At 45.5% G+C, this 13,966-nt stretch overlaps 2 protein-coding genes across 7 annotated transcripts in view; one reads left to right on the top strand and one right to left on the bottom strand.

Moving 5' to 3' along the window:
* Positions 1–12,233, top strand: part of NSD3 (nuclear receptor binding SET domain protein 3) — a 97,931-nt gene extending 85,698 nt beyond the window's left edge. For 3 of the 5 annotated variants that reach the window (XM_086380237.1, XM_086380234.1, XM_086380235.1), the window contains 8 exons: positions 166–368; positions 1,383–1,495; positions 2,051–2,320; positions 7,542–7,658; positions 9,157–9,298; positions 10,315–10,421; positions 11,039–11,243; positions 11,602–12,233. In XM_086380237.1, coding sequence (XP_086236363.1) covers positions 166–368; positions 1,383–1,495; positions 2,051–2,320; positions 7,542–7,658; positions 9,157–9,298; positions 10,315–10,421; positions 11,039–11,243; positions 11,602–11,843 — 1,399 coding nt within the window. In that variant the 3' untranslated portion in view covers positions 11,844–12,233. The remainder of the gene's footprint in view (positions 1–165; positions 369–1,382; positions 1,496–2,050; positions 2,321–7,541; positions 7,659–9,156; positions 9,299–10,314; positions 10,422–11,038; positions 11,244–11,601) is intronic. The other 2 variants (XM_086380238.1, XM_086380236.1) reach the window with 1 other exon arrangement.
* The window catches only part of DDHD2 (DDHD domain containing 2), a 38,714-nt gene continuing 36,592 nt past the window's right edge, over positions 11,845–13,966 (bottom strand). Inside the window, exons 19-20 of one of the 2 annotated variants that reach the window (XR_015156206.1) lie at positions 13,359–13,444; positions 11,845–12,140 (exon numbers count right to left, since the gene is read on the bottom strand). The gene's annotated coding sequence lies outside the window, so the exon portion shown is untranslated. Of the gene's footprint in view, positions 13,445–13,966 lie in introns of both variants that reach the window. The other variant, XR_015156205.1, reaches the window with a different exon arrangement.

The raw sequence follows: 13,966 nt of genomic DNA, 5'->3' as shown, positions 1-13,966 counted from the left end.
CATCAGTATGTTGTTAAATGACGTGTGCTTTGGGCAGGATTAAAGGTAAGCGAGGTGTTCTGTGTCCTTAGATTTGCAATGAAAATTACACAGTACGAAACCTGTGTCTTTCGGCTCCCGCCAGCCGTGTAAAGCATAGCGCAACTCTCCATCCTCCGCTTTCAGATGGTGGCCGGCCGAGATCTGCAACCCCCGGTCTGTGCCGCTGAACATCCAGGGCCTCAAGCATGACCTGGGCGACTTCCCCGTGTTCTTCTTCGGCTCTCACGACTACTACTGGGTCCACCAGGGCAGAGTGTTCCCTTACGTCGAAGGAGACAAAAGCTTTGCCGATGGACAGACCAGTATTAACAAGACCTTCAAAAAAGGTACGTTGGACGCCATTCACCGTGGCTCAGAACTGACGCTCCTGTTGATCTGTCCGCACGCCTCACTCATGGAGGACACGTGCCGGTAGGGAGTTTCACCAGGTGTTATGACCTGGCGTCCATAGTTTCCAGTCACGTTAGAACCACCTCACAATCCAATCACTCAGAAAAACCCGTTCAGTGGAGTAGACTGTGCTGTGTGTGTGAAAGAAGTTTTCTCAGTGATCTTACTACAGACGTGGAGATTTATCTGGGAACGCAGAGTCTCCTTAATTAAGTGAAGCACCTTTGCCACAGAAGAGTAGTCAGCACTTCCCATGAAGAGCCTTACAGCTGTTTTCTGTAAAATTTTTTGCTGTCTAATTTTGTTAAACTTTTTTTTGCTGTGTATTGAGGTAAATCCCATCTACAAACAAGGTTGTGATGGTTTCAGGTGAATAGCAAAGGGACTCAGCCGTACATATCCACGTGTCCATTCTCCCCCAAATTCCCCTCCCATCCGGGCTGTCACATAACCTTGAGCAGAGTTCCCTGAGCTACGCAGGAGGTCCTGGTTGGTTATCCATTTTAAATATAGCTGTGTGTTCGTCTCCATCCCACACTCCAGAACTGTTTCCCCACCCCCTGGCAGCCATAAATTTGTTCTCTAAGTCTTAACAGCTGTTTTTGCAACAAGTTGACGGGAAGTTTAGCTTTCTGGGGCAGAGTGAAGTGAATTTAAATCTGGTACAAGGTAAAAGCTGCTGTCAGGTTCCTGTGGAAACCCCTGACCATTGAAGGGGGGCCTCTTTTCCATGGCGGCAGCTTGCACAGAGCAGTCAGTGTTCAGCTGCAGATGAATTATATCCCATTTCAGTGTTACTCTATCCTGGTGGTAAATGGTTACTTCCAGGGCATAATTTTAAAAAGAAAACCTCAGGTCCCATTTCGTGCATGGGGAAGGCAGGGTAATAACAACTCTTTTTGTTTATTTGGTGTGGGGTGTTTTTATGCTTTGTCCGGTCTTATTGGCAGCATTGGAAGAAGCTGCAAAACGTTTCCAAGAGTTGAAAGCACAAAGAGAAAGTAAAGAAGCACTGGAGATTGAAAAAAGCTCAAGAAAACCCCCTCCATACAAACACATCAAAGTGAGTCTTCACCCACGAAAATGCTGGTATTTGACAGACAAGGTGAAACTGCTCTCTTAGTAGTTAGAAGGCCCCGACTGGCTTGTAAAAACTTTATGCTGATTACAGCTCAGTCTGTGCAGAACAAGCTTCTGCTGGAGCATCCGCTGGGAGCCGAGGCTGCTGCGCCGGGAGGGCGAGGACTTTGACGAGTGAGCCCCTCATACTGAGGAACAACATGTTTGATGGGAATTTCTGTGCTTGCTCCTCAGCCTGTCCTGTAACCAGCAAGAATATAGGGATTTAGCCCCTTTCTTCCAGAGAGCCCAGAGCTGTTTTCAACTTTATGAAATGGTCATCAACTGATAGGAGGGGAAAGACACAGGATAAATGAGGACTCGCGTCAGGTTTTGGTATTTTTGTCAACTTAAGAGAGGCAGCTGTTAATCTTAGCTTACTCAACTGGGGAAATCCTTTCTCAGGGTCACCCCACAGGCAGTAGCGGGGCCAGGCGGGCCTGGGTGTCTCCGATGTCCTGTTCAGATTCCTCCCTCCCACTTGTGATTTTGTTGCCAGGCCAACAAAGTGATAGGAAAGGTACAGATCCAGGTGGCAGACCTGTCGGAGATTCCCCGCTGCAACTGCAAGCCGGCCGACGAGAACCCTTGTGGCTTGGAGTCCGAGTGCCTGAACCGGATGCTGCAGTATGAGTGTCACCCCCAGGTGTGCCCGGCGGGGGAGCGCTGCCAGAACCAGTGCTTCACCAAGAGGCTCTACCCGGACGCAGAGGTCATCAGGACCGAGCGGAGGGGCTGGGGCCTCCGGACCAAGAGGAGCATCAAGAAGGTAGCACGGGGCGGGGCGGCAGTGGGTCAGACCAGGACCCGTGCCTCTCAGAGTGTGTCAGTAAGGATTCAGTATACAGGGATTCATTCCACAATTCTGAAACTTCTCAGGTTGAGAGTTTGGTACTTCTGGAGCAAGTAAGAAATGGTTAGAAGAGCAGATGGTAAAGAATCTGCCTGCAGTGCGATCCACGTTTGACCGCTGGGTTGGGAAGATCCCCTGGAGACCGGAATGGCTACCCACTCCAGTATTCTTGCCTGGAGAATCCCATGGACAGAGGAGCCTGGCGCACTGCAGTCCATGGGGTCCCAAAGAGTCGGACACGACTGAGTGACTTTCACTTTTCCTGTGATCAGTCATAAGAAGGAGAAGGGATATTGGTCATTCTATCTGAAATATTTTTTACTTGTTAAGCAAACTAGATTTAACATAGGTAAAAGGAAAAATAGTGAAGTTAAGAACATACTGGACAGAAACTAGCAAACCCAGGACTTTGCTCCAACATTGTAATTAACCATGAAGCCCCAGTCAAGTCACTTAACCCAGGGGTCTCCAACCTCTGGGATCTAATGCCTGATCTGAGGTGGAACTGATGTAATAATACTAGAAATAAAGTGCACAATGAAATGTAATGCACTTAAATCATCCCGAAATCATCCCCCCTCCCCCATCCATGGAAAAATTGTATTCCATGAAACCAGTCCCTGGTGCCAAAAAGGATGAGGACTGCTGACTTAACCTCTCTGAGCCTCAATTCCTCTATCTCTAAAATGGATATAATAAACCCTGCCCTACATGTGAAAGAGTTGTGGCTAGTCTCAAATTAGATCATATATACAGAGCAGCTAGAAAAAGTTGAGATCTTTAATACTTATAAATTATCTTCATTCTTATACTTTGAGGTAATTCTTCAAAGCAGTCTCTTTGTTTAACACAGGAAATGTGTGCCCATTGTGGAAAATATTTTAATCCAAATAACTCAATTGAAAATCACCAATAAATCCTACTATTCACACAGTGGCTCTTAACCTTTAGAGACCCTGAGAATCTTCCAGGGTCCTTGTTACAATGAGTGTCAACTGAAATATTGGTGACAGGCCTAAATAATCTGTTTTTTAAAAAGTTTGTCTTCTCCACCTAGTCCCCACCATCACCTTCTGATGTGTACAACTTACAGCTATGTTCTCTGAGAGAAGATGGGCCTAATAGGAATTTAAAATTACTCTTGGCATTTTTCTGCCTTAAAAAAAAAAAAATCACCTTTATAATGAAATGCTGTATAACATAGAACAGAAATTCAAACAATACAAAAAAGATAATAAAGAGTGAAATTCCCCAATTCCTGCCCTCCACACCAGAGAAGACCATTGTTCTTAAGTTGGTGTGTAGCCTGTTAGAACTTTTTCTGTGCAGTTACTACACACAAACGGAGAGAGGTTAATAAAAGGAGACAATGATCGTCCAGGCTGTGTGGCCTAACCGGGGCTATAGTTGAGCAGGAAAGAAGTGGTTGGACTTCTGACATTTCGAAGGTAGCACCTGCAGGATTCGCCAGCTCAGTGGGTATGTGGATTGGGTTGCTTGGTCAAAGGCCATCTGCATTTAAAGTGTCATCATATAGGGACTTCCCTGGTGGTCCAGTGGTTAAGAATCCACCTTGCAGTACAGGGGACACGGGTTCGATCCCTGGTCTGGGAACTAGGATTCCGCATGCTATGGAGCAGCTAAGCCCCTGTCACCACTGCTGAGCCCACTGCCGCAGCTAGAGTCCATGTGCTGCAACAGAAGCTCCCACATGACGCAACGAGGACTGCCATGCCACAACTACGACCCGACGCAGTCAGATAAATATTTTTTTAAATGTCACCATATAATGCACACATTTTGATACTACTTTAATGCCCTGCATATCACTTGCAGGTTTTTACTTATGGTTTCAGGGGAGTTTGTGGAGCCATCCTGAAGTTTAATATGGTGTTGACACCTTTTAATAGTAGTTATATTTATTCTAAACCATGTTCTAAGTTACTAAGTTAATGATATAATCAAAAGAGAAGAAAACAGTCAGGATTATTCTGCCCTTTAGCACCTACTAAAGGGAATTGCTAGTAGAAGACAATTGGTCATTTACAAAAGAGCTGAACATACACAGTCCCTGAACAGCATAGTCAAAAAGACTGTAGCAATATGGAGAAGGCTTGGGTACACTCAGAGACAGGAGCCCAATGGGAGACTGAAGTACACCATCAGTCCCCTTCTTTTCACACAAAACAGATTCCTAAAAACGTGTGCCAGACTTAAACAAAGGACCCTGTTATGAAGTGGTTTCTTTCTTAGAAATTAAAAACATGTGTGCGTGCTAAGTCGCTTCAGTCGTATCTGACTCTTTGTGACCCTATGGACTGTAGCCCGCTAGGCTCCTTTGTCCATGGGCTTCTCCAGGTACCAGTACTGGAGTAGGCTGCCATGCCCTCCTCCTCCAGGGGATTTCCCAACCCAGGGATCTAACCCACATCTCCCACGGCTCCTGCACTGCAGGCAGATTCTTTACCACTGAGTCACTGGGGAAGCCCTAAAAAAAATTATATTAAATACTAAATTAAACTGTCCTTTTGCTGTTGCCTTTAAGGATAGATTTCTAGCATTTTAAAATTTATTTATTTCTTTATTTTTGGCCATGCCTCACGGCATGGGAGATCTTAGTTTCCCGACCAGGGATCAAACCTGAGCCTCCTTCATTGGTAACGTGGAGTTGTAACCACTGGACCGCCAGAGAAGTTCCAGATTTCTGCCTGCTTAAAAGTTCTTTATTTTGTTACTTTTAACCACAATTGAATTCACAGTTAATGGTTTTAAGTCCAGTAAGCAACTCCTTGAGGCTAAAGATTTGTCACTTTTTAGATGCCTAAAATATTTCTTTTACAAAATAACTAGACAGATGTATTCACAACCATATCGAGTTGACAAGACTTAACATACCTCGTTTGATATCAGCACTTTTTTTCAGTATTCACCAGTTTTCATAGAATAGTAAATAGAAACCATAACACATGGTTTCAGACCTTTAAAAGCCACAGAACCCTTTCTTCAAATGAAGCCTTGACTTGAATCTCAAGCGTGTCAGGCAGGTAAAGTGGAGCTGATTTGGTCTGAACCCCCTGCTCGGTCTTCAGTCCAGAAAACTCGCCATAAAGTAAGGTGACACCAGGTGGCAGTGCAGCCAAGATGCGATGAGACCCACCTGGGAGGGCGGCGAGACCGCGGCCGGGCCAGGTGTTCTCAGCGGCCAAGGCCCAAGTCCGGACCGCGTGGAGGGAAAGCCATTCAGGGCCGACTGCGCACAGTACGTGCCCGTGCAGAGCTGTCCTGTCTCGGCGTCTCAGGCGGAGGGGAAACGCGGCTCCCTGTCGGAACCTGTCCCATCGGTTACAACGGGGGAGAGAAGCCCCCAGAAGCGCGCTTGTGTGTTGACCAGGCCCAGCCGAGAGGAGCTGTAGCTGCTTGAAGCAGACGGGCCCTCGCCCATGTCCCCTGTGGCCAGCCAGCCGGCCGGACGCCCAGGCTGACCCACCATCTCCCTTCTCTCATGCCAAAGTCACAGTCTCGTCTTTTTATCGGTGGGAAAAGTCTTTTTATCGGTGGGAAAAACCTAAGTATCCATACGTAAGGACATTGGCTTATGCTTTTAATGACTCATCAGAATCAGAAAAGACTACAGCGCTTCTCTTTAGATGACTGATGCTCTCGGTTCTGTGATACTGAGCAATGAGCGGTGAGCACGGCTGGTGAGAACTTGGGTTGGGGGCTGGGGGAGGAACACGGGTCTAGTAAAAACAATAGCAAATACATATTAATTTACTCCCTGAAGACATTTCTCTGCCTCGGAAATGTATTTTTAACACCAAGAAATCCTGTAGTTAATGTTGTTGCCCTAGATTGAATCAGCCAAGTCTTCAAGGTGAAAGGGTGATTCATGATTATGCATTTATAAACATGAGAGGTTGAATGTACGGTATTTACGCTTATTTTAAAAAGGAGCTTATTAGTACATACCTGTTAGAACAGCAGAATGAAAAACAGTGACTATCCCATGGGCTTCCCTAGTAGCTCACCTGGTAAAGAATCTACCTGCAATGCAGCAGACCCTGGTTCGATCCCTGGGTGGGGAAGATCCCCTGGAGAAGGGAATAGCAACCCACTCCAGTATTCTTTCCTGGAGAATCCCATGGACAGAGGAGCCTGGTGGGCTACAGTCCACAGGGTCACAAAGAGTCAGACACGACTGAGCGCACACATACCACATGCTGACGAGGACGTGGGGAGGCCGGCGCTCTCATGCATGGGGAGTGTGTGGTGGGAACTCAAAATGATCCCGCCACTCTGGGAAATAGCTTGGCAGTTTTCTAAAAAATTAAACATATGCTCACCATATGACCCAGCATTTATCCCAGAGAAATGAAAACCTTTGTCTACATATAAACTTTATCAAAATGTTCACAGCATCTTTATTTGGTAATAAAAGCTTTATTTGTTACTCAGCAGTAATGAAACAATAAACTATTGATACCCACAACAGCTTGGCTAGATCTCAAGGGAATTAAGCTTAGTTTTTCTTTAAAAAGCCAATCTCTAAAGGTTACATATTGTGATTCCATTTATAGCACACCCTCAAAATGATAAAACTATAGGGTTGGGAAGGTCCTACTGTTTAGCCCTGGGAACTATATTCAATATCCCATGATAAACCATAATAGAGAAGGATATAAAAAAAGAGTCTGTGTGTATGTATAACTGAATCAGTCTGCAGCACGTCAGAAATTAACACAACGTTGTAAGTCAACTAAACTTCCATAAAATATAATTAAGGAAAAAACGATGGAGTTGGAGAACAAACGAGGGACGGAGGATGGGCAGGGTTGTGAAGGAGCGGTTCTGGGCCTCTGTGTTGACATGACTGTGGTGGTGGCTGCCTAACTGCCCACCTGGTAGAACTCCGGAAACGCACGTGTGTACACATAACAACACACATGCACACAAACAAGTGCTTGTGAAATCCTCAAAATCTTGTCCCAGTGTCAGTTTTCTGGTCTTCCTTTGTATCGTCATTCTGTTTCCAGGAAGGTTTTGGGTTAATTCTCTTGGGTTACACATGTGGTGTTTGGGAATGCTTTCTAACACAATACACTAATTGTTCCTCTGCATGTTGCATGCTCCTCTGCAGGGTGAATTTGTAAATGAATATGTCGGCGAATTAATTGATGAGGAAGAATGCAGATTGCGAATCAAGCGAGCCCACGAGAACAGTGTAACTAATTTTTATATGTTAACTGTTACCAAGGTAAAATTGCTTTTTTTTTTGGTAAGAACAAAGGATTTTTTTGGTTTAGTCTCATAGTCTTAGGTTGAATTCCGTTTCCTTCCTCTAATTTGGTTTCATTTCAAGCAAAACATAATGGTCTGTGGTAGCCAGTATGCGTCCCGCTGTAATATGCTCATTTTACCAGAATACAAATGTGAGGGATTGTCGCAGGTCACGTGACACAGCGCCGTGCATGAGAAGGTGACCAGCAACAAGGTTAACATACCTGGGTTTGAGCCTCAGCTCTTAGTCCTGGAAGACCTGGTCCCCAGTTTGGTTATCACCAAGGGAGAGAGTCACCGCTGTGATTCTAAGTCACAAACCACCAGGAGAGTTCTGCTTTAGCAAAAAAATCCTAACTATAAATCATTCTGTATATTTAGACTTTTTTTTTTTAATGAGTCAGGAAAAATGAATGCTGTCAAAAGAGACAGTAAAACTTCTGATTTAATACATGCAACTGTGGGTGTTACTTGAAGCACATTCACTGCAAAACCTACTTTATTGAATTTCTCCAACAGTCCTCTGATTTATAGGTGACGAGAAACTGAGGTCCAGCCATGAGAAATGATGTGTTGAATATCTTGTTACAGCTTAACGAAGTACCTGTGTTTCCTATGTTCCAGGCTCTCTCTAAAACTGAATCAGAATAGCATTAAAAGAACTAGAAATCACTGAAGAGTATTAGTTTAACTGTTATGTCACTGAAAGTTTTACCACTTTCACAAACAGATAATGTATAAACATAAAATGCCATTTATTCGTGGCTGCCGACTGTCCCCTTAGCTCCCAGCCCCACTGCCAGTGACCCCTGCAGCCATCCAGACAACACTAGGGGGCTGTGTCCTCCAGAGCCTTTCCGGATTATCAGAGTGTAAATTCAGGGAGCCAAAATGTTGGGCTTCTTATGATACCTTGAACTTTCATATAAGTAAATGTAAGTGACAAAGATTATATCCCAGACTCTAGCTTTTCCATCAGCCAAATCTCCCAAGTCTTTGTGCAGAGAAGTGTCTCGCTTCTGTTCCCTCTCTCTTTGTGGCCTAAGTTCTCATCCACCTGCGCCCCTGGCCCCCAGCTCTGCTTCTCGCTCAGAGCAGGGGTGGCAGCAAACCACCATCATCCCCGTCTCAATTAACATCCTAACTGAGCACACTCTGCTCAGAAAACACCTTTCCTTCAGCCCCACACCCAGCTGACATTCTAAGTGGCGTTATCTGCAGTCTGTTCCTAGAAGCAAACTTTAAAAGAACCCAGACTTCACATTGTCTTACTTGCTCTGACTTGGTCTCCATGTAGAGAAGAGGACTCGGTCAGTTGTCCAGGAGCACATCTGTGAAGCTGTAGGTGGTCAGGCCTCGGCTGACGGTGCTTGGCGCTACCCTGGGGCTCCTGCCTGCGCTGGGGGTTTCTCCGACACGCTGATGCTCAGTTTTATGTCAAAGGAGCTCTCTCTTCCTTTCTTTTCTTTCTGAAGGACCGTATCATTGATGCTGGCCCAAAGGGAAATTATTCTCGCTTTATGAACCACAGTTGTAATCCAAACTGTGAAACCCAAAAGTGGACCGTGAATGGAGACGTTCGCGTTGGGCTTTTTGCTCTTTGTGACATTCCTGCAGGTAAAAGGAACTTAACTTGCTTCCTCTCCCAGGACACTCTTCAAGTTTTGACCCTCACATATTTATTCAAATAAAATAAAGAGCTGTGTTTAGAATTATCTGTCATTAAGAAGTAAAACTCTATCCTGCAAAAGGGAGATTAGTAGAAGCAAATTCGTTCTCCAAATGATTGCTGTCTGTTTAATGTAAGCTGATGTTTAAACTTTTGTTTTCTTTTTTAATTTAAAGTAATGAGCCTGCGTTAACATCAGCTGGTTTCTTGGGCTGTTTGTGGGAGCTTTCTTATTTTGTTTTTTAGTTCGAAAGAGCATTCTGTTCCAAATTAGACATAAAAAGCTTTTTGAAGCAGTCACTGCTTTTATTTTTCCTTACCCATCCACCATCATAACAGCAGAACTTAATTTCTCCTTTGTTAGAAAAATGGGTGGGAAGGGAAGTGCCATAACTGAAAGGGATTTAAACTGTGTTTCTAGCACTCACTGTGGATTGCTGAGGAAGCTTGGACCTCCTAGTTTGAATCCCTGGGTCTTCGGTTTGTATAGTAAACCTGCATTTAGAACTCTTTTTCTGATCATAATGTAAGACATTAGCTACTGAACATGGTATGGTTGTGACAATTCCACGGTCATATTGTTCACTTGGACACTAGGTGTGAAATAGTTTTAGAAAAAGAGGCCTGAACTAGAGCCTGTTTTTCTTGAGCACAGGTTTCAGATTCTCAGTCTCTCTATCATAGTGTTTGACCACTTCAGTGAAAAGGCTATGATGGCCTTTGCAGAATATTTCTTTTGCTTTAATCATTGGTGGATGGGGACGTCTTCTTCTAGCTTTTGTTTGTTTGTTTGTTTGTTTGTTTGTTTTCCTTTTCCCCATCACTGTGTTCAGTGTGGAACAAGGAGGAGGGAAGGGTCTTCATATCAGAATCATGTCTCTCTTATCAGTGTGAGGCTGTGTCTTTGACGGCTTCTCTCTTCCCCGGGACTTGAGTATGAATGGTTCTCTCTCTTGTGGCCTAGGGATGGAGCTGACATTTAATTACAACCTGGACTGTTTGGGCAACGGCAGGACGGAGTGCCACTGCGGGGCAGACAACTGCAGCGGCTTCCTGGGCGTGCGCCCGAAGGTCAGTGGTAGGGAGGGCGCTGCTGGAGAACCGTCTCAGGAACAGTGGGCCAGATGGTTTCATCTGTCAGGTTCCGAACATGTTTGTATTTCTGATTGAACTGGAAGTTAGTAGACTCCTTTTCAAAAACATTTTTAAAAAATTCACCTTACCCTAAAAGCCACCCAGTTACACACTTTAAATTGGTGGATTTTATGGTTTGTGAATGATATCTCAGTGTCTTTGCAATTTTGAAGAAAAAGCACCTATTCAAAAGTCAGTGAAAATGAAGCACAGTTTTTTAAAATAGAGCAGTGTCCTTCTTTTTCTTTTTAATTTGGCTGCACCAGCTCTTTGTGGCAGCACATGGGCTCTTCTAGTTAAAACATGTTGACTAGTCCCTGACCAGGGATTAGGCCCCCTGCGGTAGGGGCACAGAGCCTCATCCACTGGACCACCAGGAAAGTCCCAATAAAGCCTTGTTTTTCTTTCATTTCTGTTACGGGACAAGCCCTTCTGGAGTTTTATCTAACCGGACAACAGACGGATTTAAGTGAACCTGAGGTTGTAGGATTTTCCTTTTCCGTAGCGCTTCATGCGCTGTGATCATTAAAACTATGGTCCCTCTTTCCCGCCAGTCGGCATGTGCCTCCACAGCTGAAGAAAAGGCCAAAAATGCTAAGCTAAAGCCGAAGCGACGAAAAATCAAAACGGAGCCCAAGCAGCTGCACGAGGATTTCTGTTTCCAGTGTGGGGATGGCGGGGAGCTGGTCATGTGCGACAGGAAGGACTGCTCCAAAGCCTACCACCTGCTCTGCCTTAACCTGCCGCAGCCGCCCTACGGTGAGCGCCTCCCCCCCCCCCCCCCCGCCACGTCCAGCCCCCTGTGGGCCATGCGATGGGCAGCGGAGAGGACAAGTGGCTGGAGCAAGCAACTCTCAGTGCATGGGGGGACGCCTGTGGGCGGCAGGGCTGGGGTCTTGTGTTCCCTGAGGTGGGCAGCTGGCTCTTGTGGTGTGGAGCTGGGGGCAGAGCTCACACTCACGCCGCCAGGACCACACAGACCTCTCGTGGGCCAAGGCCTGGAGCTGTGGTCAGCCGGACGCAGCCTCCAGCTGGAGAGGCAGGTGGGAGGTGGGGTGTTTGGCGGGCAATGGACCCGGGCACTCACTGGGCTCTGTCCTTCTTCCCGCCTCTCCAGGAAAGTGGGAGTGCCCCTGGCACCAGTGCGACGAGTGCAGCGCTGCGGCCGTCGCCTTCTGCGAGTTCTGCCCCCGGTCCTTCTGTAAAGATCACGAGAAGGGGGCGCTGGTGCCCTCCGCCCTGGAAGGCCGGCTCTGCTGCTCAGAGCACGACCCTGCGTCCCCTGTGTCCCCCGAGTACTGGAGCAAGATCAAGTGTAAACTGGAATCACAGGATCACGGAGAAGAAGTCAAGGAGTAAATGGGCAGGGAAAATGTCCTTCTTTTTATTTAAAGGAAAAAAAAGGAAAAGAAAAAAGTAGAGGACGCGTCAGTGCAAGAAGAGACCGCTGCGACGTGGGCAGCCTTGGCCAGCGGTGCTGCCTTGCAAAAGCAGGAGCGGGGAGATGGTCCGCAGGCCGAAGCCGGTGGTGGGCTCTGGTGTTTTCAGTTCTGTCGGTTTGGGAATTCCTGTGTGGAGGGTTAGATTCACTTGGTCTTTTCTTGCCTTTTACTGTGCTTCAGAGCCTTTGCAGCTGGGAAAAAAGAGCTGTCTTCACTTTTTAAAATAAGAACAGACAGAAAAGAAAGTTTTTTGTTAATGAGATAAATTTAAAGTCTAGGATGTGTTCCATGGGTGTACAAAACAAAAGTAGTCATCATTCCTTTATTTATTTTCATTTTTTAAGATTCTGAGACGCGTAGTTCAGATAGTCTGATCAGTGTATGTGTGTACATGTGTGTTTTAAGTAGGAATTGCAGAAAGCCCTCTAGAAAAGGGTCTGGCGGTGTCACAGGCCCCTCTCCCGGGCAGAAGGGCGGCTGGCTTCGCTTTCCCTTCCAGGTGTCTCTCATGGTCTTAGAGACGGCTCTGGGAGGACTGAACCTGGCCTCTTGAAAACAAAAGCCCTCAGTGGATATTACCTCTGTGGTCTTAAACTCGGCGGGCTTTCTGATATGACTTTACCTAGAAAGGTATGTAATGTGGTTGCTGGTTTTTCCTTCTGGAGGAAACTAGAAGCGGATGGCCTCACCGAGTCTGAAATGTTCTCCGATGATAATGGGTATTTTGGTGAAGTGCATTTATGTGGGATGTGAATGCAGTGTTTGAATGGACATTCCTATTATCCTGGGGCACTGGTAAAGGCAGCTAAAGGCAGATGAAGGGCACGGACCAAAAGTTGGATCAGAGGAGCTCCCTTGTCTGTCCAGCGTGCTGTGGACCCTGGTCTGGCTTGGAGAGAATGTGGGCGTTTTATTTTCCGTCTCCTGGTCAGACATCAGTTTCCTCAGGGAAACTACACAAATGAATTTGAATTTGTGTGATTTGAGTAGCTCTTTCTGTTTAACTCCACATTTGAGGGTGAAAGGGGTCAGGGCATTCCCCAAGTTACCTGTCAGTTATCCAGTCCTTAGACTCGCCCCACTGGGGAAGGGAAGCACTTGTGCAGGGTAGGTAAGGGCCCCGCAAACACACTTCACTGCAGGAAGCACTTAGGGAGAGCTCCCGAGAAAGCAGTATTGGCAAGAATAGACGCTCGTGAAGCGGACTGTCTGCCCCCACAACTCCCTTGCTTGTAATGCGTAGGAATATGTCTACTCCAGGATCCCCTGTATGGATCCATTAGTCCTGTCAGACCTTGTTGTAACACTGTACTAAGTAGAAGTCTAGGGTTAGCTTGAATGAACGTTAACTTTCTCTGTGAATTTTGACTGCTTACAATTGCCTGTACCTGGCAGCATTTATTTTCCCTCCCGAAGTACCCAGTGACCTTACAAAAAGGCTGGGAAGATGGATGCTCCACGACATTCCTTCAGTTGTGCTGTGTGTCCCCTTTTTTCTTATCAATTTAGAGCTCTTCTCTGGAAAAAAGAAAAAAAAAATCTGTTTTGTGCCTCTTTTTTTTTTTGTATGTATATGTGCAATTATACTGGATTTTTTTTTGTTTAAAAAAAACAAAAACAAAACAACAAAAAAACAAACACTACAATTCCTTTACTTAAGCTCCTAAACTGCCATTTGCGTGATTCCAGCAAATAATTTTGAGGTAACTTATTGAGCCTCCAGTAATTGTATTGATTAGATACGGTCTCAAAAGAAAGAGCAAGATAGAAGATGCTACACGTGTTACCAAATGCGACTGCCGCCAGTCACATGAATCACAGCTCACCAAAACACTACACTTTGCTCTTGAGCAACTATAGAGTTTGATGTCCTTTTAAAAAAATAACTTAAGAAAATCTATGTTTTATCATACTAAAACTTTATTTTATATATGTATATGATAAACGTTTGCTTTTCTAAACTTACTAACATGAAGGAGTTCCTTTAATATTTGAACTGTAACTCGCGTTGAATCAGTATCCAACATGAAATCTTCTTGC

The sequence above is a fragment of the Bos grunniens genome, chromosome 27 (assembly GCF_055505025.1).
Source record: "Bos grunniens cultivar Pamir isolate PY7600 chromosome 27, Bosgru_T2T1.0, whole genome shotgun sequence".
Classification (NCBI taxonomy): domain Eukaryota; kingdom Metazoa; phylum Chordata; class Mammalia; order Artiodactyla; family Bovidae; genus Bos; species Bos grunniens.
Note: the sequence above shows the minus strand (reverse complement) of the source record. Positions and strands in the feature narration are given on the sequence as shown.